Source organism: Dicentrarchus labrax, unplaced genomic scaffold (assembly GCF_905237075.1).
Source record: "Dicentrarchus labrax unplaced genomic scaffold, dlabrax2021, whole genome shotgun sequence".
Classification (NCBI taxonomy): domain Eukaryota; kingdom Metazoa; phylum Chordata; class Actinopteri; family Moronidae; genus Dicentrarchus; species Dicentrarchus labrax.
Window position 1 is genome coordinate 11,059,817 of NW_026136711.1, and position 7,396 is coordinate 11,067,212.

Genomic DNA, 7,396 nt, shown 5'->3' on the forward strand with positions numbered 1-7,396 from the left:
TCCACAGAAGAGCATGGATAGCTTCTCGGGATGCAAAGTCACAGTGGTGAGTCTCAGTATACATAACATTTGAGTGGGAACCATCATCCCTTTATTGAGCTTGTTTGTTTCCTGTCCTCAATTAGTTCACAGTCTTATCTGAATGTATCCTTCACTGACTGGAAGGGAATTTATAATTGAACCGAGGACGGATGTGACCTCTCCGGAGCCTCACTGCCTGAAGTGGCAACCCTGATGGCTAATGCAGAAAACACTGACACCAGTGTAAAAGAGGCAGTGAAGAGATAAAGACTGGCTTCCAAGAACCACACAAATGTGATAGCATGAAAAGAATGACCTTGTTATTGAGATACTGGCTGATAAATGTCTAACTTTGAAACTTGGTGTCACAAAGGACATAACAGCTGAGACTGTGGAGCTTATGTGTATGGATATTGCCTCCATGGTTACTGTTGCTGAGAACAGTGTGTGCACTGTGAATGATGCACCAGTGAGAATTGTCATGGCTGTGAGGCTAATTTCTCATAAGTCTCATCAAAGAGAAGTATGACCTTAAAGAGAAGGTCCAAAAACAGGCATTCATCCAGCTATATAGAAGAGTAGCTGAGGACAAGAGCCATCAGAAGAACCTGAGGCAGACGCTTGACAACTATATCAAATTGTACATAAACAATATGTTACTGATGTAAGCTTAGTCAAAACTTTCAGCATATTAAATGTATGGCTTGTCAACTGCTTCCAAAAATAAAACTGATTGCAAATAGGTTTTACATATGACTTTTTGTTATCTAAATATATGGGGACCTTTTGCTCACAGTAGCTTGCTGTATTTTTGTTAAAGGTTTACATGCAATGTGACTTCATACATGATGTAAAACAACAGCTTGTGCTACCGGCAGATTTTTTTCTGGAATTTATTGATTTGAAAAAGAATGAAATGATTGCGGCAAGTAGCGTCAAATGTATTCCTCTGCATCAGTTATTTCCATCGACAAGCACATTTGAACAGTGAAAAATATCAACATTTTTGAATTCTTTTCAATTCTTCAATTCTATATAATTTAAGACAAAATGACTATTTTCAGCATCATGCGACATCCCACTTTCAGCTGTGTGTGTGTGTGTGTGTGTGTGTGTGTGTGTGTGTGTGTGTGTGTGTGTATCATCTTCATCCTCGATGAGCAGCAGCTGAACAGTAAGGTCCTCCTGGCCAAAAAGGCGTTATTTAGTAACATAACGTATAGCATCATGTAGAGGAGCTTCTGGCAAATGTACAGTTATATACTGTACATACACTCTCAACAGCCTGTGGAAATTTAAGACAAATAACTATCTAGAATGGGCTCAACTGCGTTTAATTCAGTTTGCTGGTGGTGTTCACAGTTCCTCGGAGGGTGGGGTGGGCAGGTACACTCTGGGCAATCTTCCAAGAGAGGCATGATGGTCACTTATCCATGTTTATACCAGCCTTATGCAGTCTTAATGCAAAATCATCCTCTTACTTACCTTTGTGTGCTACTATGGAAGCTGAATACAACAACATACAACCCCTTACTCTCACAATTACAGGGGGCAAAAACTTCGAGATTATAATTTTACCTTCCACACACAGAAATCATAGAGCAACGTTTACTGACAAAGCTTAGAACATGTATGTATTCCTGGATTACATAGAAATAAAGATTTTATTCTTTTTTTGAAAGCATTAAATATTTGACTCTCGACTGAGTGAGAATCTAAGACCCCTGTACTCTGTATATGTAGTGTTTTTTGTATTGGGTTTAAAGGTCCAGTGTGTAACATTTAGGATCTATTGGCAGAAATAATTTAATATAATATTCATAGGGACATTTTTTTATTAGCGTATAATAACCTAAAAATAGGAATTGCGTTCTCGTTACCTTAGGATGAGTCATTTTGAGTAACAGATGTCGTGGGTCGCCTTCCATAGAGTCCACCATGTTGAACTACCACAGTAGCCCAGAAGGGACAAACCAAACACTGGCTCTAGATAGGGCCTTTCGTGTTTTTGCCACCATCGTAGTTTCTCCTACCCACTTCACAGCCTGTTCACATTCCCAGCTCATCAAATACAGACGCCACGGTGTTTGTTCAGTTGCAATATGTGACTAATGACCATAAAGCCAAATTACAAAGAAGAGATGATTAAGTTGTCAAGCAGTTTTTAGATTGCGTCCCGAAACAACACTGTAAAATGATGCCACCCATTCTGTAATGTTGTTAATCAGTTAGGCTATGTTGATAGTGCAGTGCCATAATATTAAAGCACATCAGCCTAGAAATGTGTTTTCTCTGCTGCCTTAAATTTTTCTGTTATCTGAAATTGTGAAGAACAGTATGTTCAAAGATCTATGAAGCTCACTTAGTGAAGACAAAAACTCAAACTGTTTGATGAGATTAGAGTTGCCAGGCTTTACTGCATTCCACTGGCAAGAACAATAATATGATTTCTGGTCAAATCTTTTCAAAATAAAAGCGTATTTTCTACAAATTACAGGCCACTGTCTATATAGAAAGCTTACAATAACAGTAATAGTAGTACGGAGTAAAATGCAAACATAGCCGTAATTAATCTAATGTTAATCTGTCCTTCTACCATAATCCAACCTATTAAATGACATGTCCTTCATTTTAGTTGAACTGTACAGTTGTGACACATTGAAACGCAAATGCAGCATATTTGCCTTTGCATTGCTCCATCAATAAACAGCCCATATCATGCCATATAATAGTGAGACCTCACCTGAGAAATCATGGCAACTGTTCCTCTTTTGTCCTGAGTTTCCCTGGTTCCTCTAAATTTACTTCCTCTAACATTGTGGCTTAACTGACAATCATCCAAAAACTGTTTTTATTCACTTACCCATATACATCCTCAAGTGAAGCAAAAAAACAAGATAAAAAAAAACTGATGATACTTTGATACTTACTTGACAATACTTATTATTATTGTTGTTGTTATTATTATTATTATTATTATTATTATTATTATTAGTAGTAGTAGTAGTAGTAGTAGTAATTATTTAATGGTTGGAAGTGACATTTACTCAAGTATTGTAAAATAAACATTTTAGGTTTTTCATGCACTTTACTTGAGTATTTCAATTTCATTCCACTTTATACTGATATTCTACCTCATTTTAAGGTGAATATTACACTGTTTTCTCCAGTAGTACATTTTTGTAAAGCTCCAGTATGTCACAGTTAGGAGGATCTATTGGGAGAAATAGAATATTCATCCATATGTTTACATTAGTGTATAATCACCTAAATGAAGGAGTTGTTGTGTTACATTAACATAGAATGAGCTGTTTTTATCAACAGATGCCGCAGGTCGCCTTCCATGGAGTCCGCCTTGTTGAACAGCCATATTCCTACAGTAGCCCAGAGCGGACAAACCAAACACTGGCTGTAGATTGGTTCTTTTGTGTTTTTTTCAAAGTTTCACGCCACCATAGTTTCTCCTACACACTTCTACTCTACCGTTCCCATTCCCAGGTCGTCAAATCAAGACACGAGTGGCGTTCAATTAGCTGTAATCTGCAACTTCACCGCTAGATGCCACTGATACACACCGGTCCTGTAACAGCTATATTTACGAGTTCATTTTCACAATAAGATTTTACATCCACTAGACATCCGTTTTGTTATAGATCAGACAAAATTAAACTAAATTAACGTCGACCATCTACAACAATACAGTACTGTTCATATGGATATGCATTAATTATAATGATCAGATAATATAACACTGACAGTGTCCATTATGCATAATGCATACTTTTACTTTTCGTAGTTTGGGTAAAATTATAGTTCTGTAGTTATAATTCTGTATTTTCTGTTTGTTGTTATTATTACGTAATTATACACGTTTTATTATTATTGTTATTATTATCATTAATACTAATAATATTATTATTATATTAAATAATACTGTTAGTTTGCGGAAGACCTATCTTTGTATTGACCAGCTTTTACTCTGAAAAGTCGGAGGTTCCTTCCTGTTTTTGCGTGCTGCAGCCAGCCAGCGGTGCTTCGCCGTTTGTAGTCAGTGTCAGCCCACGGCTGTCTCGGAGTGGACGGGTCATGATGTGGCCGGCTGCGGTGCTGCTCCTCGGACTCGCGGTGTGCCGGGCAGAGTTCGCTCCCCCCACCGTGAATATCAGCCTGGATGAAGATCCAGAAGTGCGGTGGGCTCCTCTACTGAAAGTGTTTGATGTAGACTTCCTGAACAAAGCCGGTGCAGAGGTCATTGAGTAAGTTTTCCAGACTTCCAGTCTTTTTCCATAACGGTATGATAACAATGAATTATTCATGTTTTAAAGTTTTATGTTGGAGAAGATAGCCATTTGTCATATGAGTAGTGGAGCTAGAACATGTTTAATAGTTGAGTCTTTCATTATAGGCTACTGAGAATCAGATTGTCAGGATCGAAATATAAACATTATGTGGTAACAAACAGCCCGCAGATTGCACTGTTTCAGTTTCCATTAGGCTGCATTATCAGGGTGAACTAGTGTGAAAGCTTACTTGCTTACATAATGTTATCTTAATCAGCAGGTAAACTAACTTCTGGGTTAATGAGCACTGTGTTATTGTGTCTGTCTTCCAGTAGTAGTGCTGACAGCGATTACAGTGATTCACATGTTTCCTTAATCTCTGTTTGTTTTTTGTCAGCACCACAATTCCAAAATGGGTGCATGAAGCAATTACACCTATTGTGATGGCCTTGGAAAAGTACATTCCTCAGCCTTACGCCGGGGAGATCCGTGGCATGGCCTCACACTTGGGAGGAAGCCTTTCAGATGTCATCCTACTCAACTTTGCCTATGAAGTTTCTGCGTACGTATGGTTTTAAACATAAGTACACATTTATAGTACAAGCGTGTGCACGATACAGAGGCACAGACTGTCTAACAAGTGTGCAGGATTAAGGTGAAAGCCATCTCATGTGTGCAAACAAACTTTATGCATTCCTAGATTTTGCACTAGCATCGTAGCTCAGGACAAAAATGGGCACGTGTACCACGGCAGGAACCTTGATTACCCACATCCTGTTCTGACGAATCTGACTGTCAACGTAGTTTTCCTCAAGAACGGAGAGGTACAGTATGTATTCATAGCATATAAAAACCAAATAATGTACCTCCTCAAATTTAAAAACACAAGAAATATCTGATAATCATTTATGGGGAATAGCCATTCAGTCAGTTGATTTTAACAGGTCCTTGCATAATGATAATGTGGCCAAGGATACAAAACTGTTGTTGTTTGCTGACACAACCATTCAGGAGGCGTACCGTGGAACTTCATTTGCTGGCTACGTTGGCCTGTGGACAGGACAGAGTCCTAAGAAGTTTACTGTCTCTGGTGATCAGCGAGGTAAGACCACACTTCCTCTCAGAAGCTATGTTTGCCCATAAATGTTACAATAGTCAGATTTTATTGCTTCTTGTTTATTTATTTGTTTATGATCATCAGGCAGTGAACACTGGTGGAACTGGTGGAAGAATTGGGTGTCTGCTTTCCTCTATCGGAGGTCCCCAGTGAGCTGGCTGGTCAGAGAGGTGAGGAAAAATAAGTTAGTATAAAGAGGATGTTTACTGTATGAGGAAATGAAACTTTGACTAATAACATGCAACTTATGCAGACGCTAGAGGAAGCGGAGAACTTTCAAGATGCAGTGATGCGCCTTTCCAAAATCCCCATCATCACTGGAGTGTATTATATTGTGGGAGGGGTGCGAGCAGGAGAAGGGGTGGTCATCACCAGAGACCGGAAGGGCCCCGCTGATATCTGGCCACTGGATCCCGTGAATGGAGGGTAGGCAAAATGAAGTATCCGTGAAGAAACTGTGTATCAAGGTGTGTGTTGCACAACTGAAGCCAAACACAAAACTGTGTGTTCCTGTTTTAGATGGTTCAGAGTGGAGACGAACTATGACCACTGGCTCCCTCCCCCAGCCAGGGATCATCGAAAGTGAGTCATCTCACATGATGAACAATTTCACAATTTTGTAGTTAGTATTATTATGTTACTGTTGTATATTATTATTATTATTATTATTATTATCATTAATATTACACTGTTATTATGTGTTCATTTTGTAGAAAGGCAGCCGCCAAAGCACTAAATGCTACTGGCCAAGATCACATCAACATGGAGACACTTTATCAGGCAAGTGTGGATCAATAAATCAATATATCAGGGATCCAAAGTATGCCTGATACTGAGAGACATTGTATACTGCACATTTTGAAAGTCAGAGACAATGCATGGATTTGTAACAGAGTCTTTGCATTCTAGGTTTTGTCGCTGTATCCAGTGTGTAATGGGTAAGGAGAACGTTATCCATTCAATATTCTCTCAGTTTCGTTTCAAGGAATCACATGACTGTCCATGTTGCTGAGATGGGGCAGCTGTGTGCATACCAGTTTCCGTTCCCTTTACCCCATCTCAGCAATAATGTCAATAGGGCTTTGTTTGAGTGTGTGTGTGTGTCAGCACATAGCATAGTAGCATATAGAACAGCAAAAGCTGATTTACAGTCCTACAGGCTTATTATTTACACTTCTATGTTTAAGGAAACTTTACATAGCTTGTTTTAATAAAGTTGTTGTTTTGCTTGAGATTTGATAGTATCTATTGTCTACTGTATAATCCTCCAGAATTACTGTTTACACGACAACAATGAGTGCAGCTACCCCTGAGAAGTACAATACACTTGTCAGGCCACAGGTAATTACACCTCAAATACATATATCTGTTTGTACTAGAAAAATAAGCAAGGAAGTGGTGATATGTCCCTGAAAATCTGATACCATCACTTCCTCATACTTTTCTCTCTTTATCTCTTTCAAGGGCTGCCGACCGAACTGACCGGCATTGAACAGTCAACAAGTGTCCCTGTGTGTCTGAGTATGTGGCGATTGTAGAATCAATGAGTATGGAAGGGAATTGGAATCCAGCATTTTGAGGGTGACAGTGCTGCCTCTAATGAAAGAAAATTTGTTATGAACATTTTTGTCACCTTATGTACCTGCAATATGAATGTCAAGCTTAATAAAAATTTGGTTACGATTGTGATCGTCTTGAGTGGAGTGACATTGTGGAGTATGGAAATGACACTGATAAAATAACGCAGAATGGGGTAAACTGAGTCTGTGAATAAACTGTTTCATCCCTGTAATCCAACCAGTTAGACTTTTGTTTGTGGCAACTAATAACAGCTTTTTTTGAGAGATGGGCCTCTGACCAAGATTGCCATCTATAAAGATAATTCACCTTGACACAATGCAGGGCTGCAACAGTATACTGTTTGTATAGTATACCATGGTATATGTATGTACATTTGCTTATCCATTGTATTGAATTA

General features: G+C 38.8%; 1 protein-coding gene across 1 annotated transcript; it reads left to right on the forward strand.

Moving 5' to 3' along the window:
- LOC127371364 (N-acylethanolamine-hydrolyzing acid amidase) lies at positions 1 to 7,107 on the forward strand. The gene is made up of 12 exons (XM_051414147.1): positions 1 to 46; positions 4,009 to 4,277; positions 4,699 to 4,863; positions 5,002 to 5,125; positions 5,313 to 5,403; positions 5,503 to 5,588; positions 5,672 to 5,844; positions 5,938 to 6,000; positions 6,132 to 6,198; positions 6,328 to 6,356; positions 6,690 to 6,759; positions 6,883 to 7,107. The coding sequence occupies exons 1-12, from the start codon at positions 14 to 16 to the stop codon at positions 6,898 to 6,900; spliced, it is 1,188 nt and encodes a 395-aa protein (XP_051270107.1). The 5' UTR covers positions 1 to 13; the 3' UTR covers positions 6,901 to 7,107.
- Positions 7,108 to 7,396: the final 289 nt, after the last annotated feature.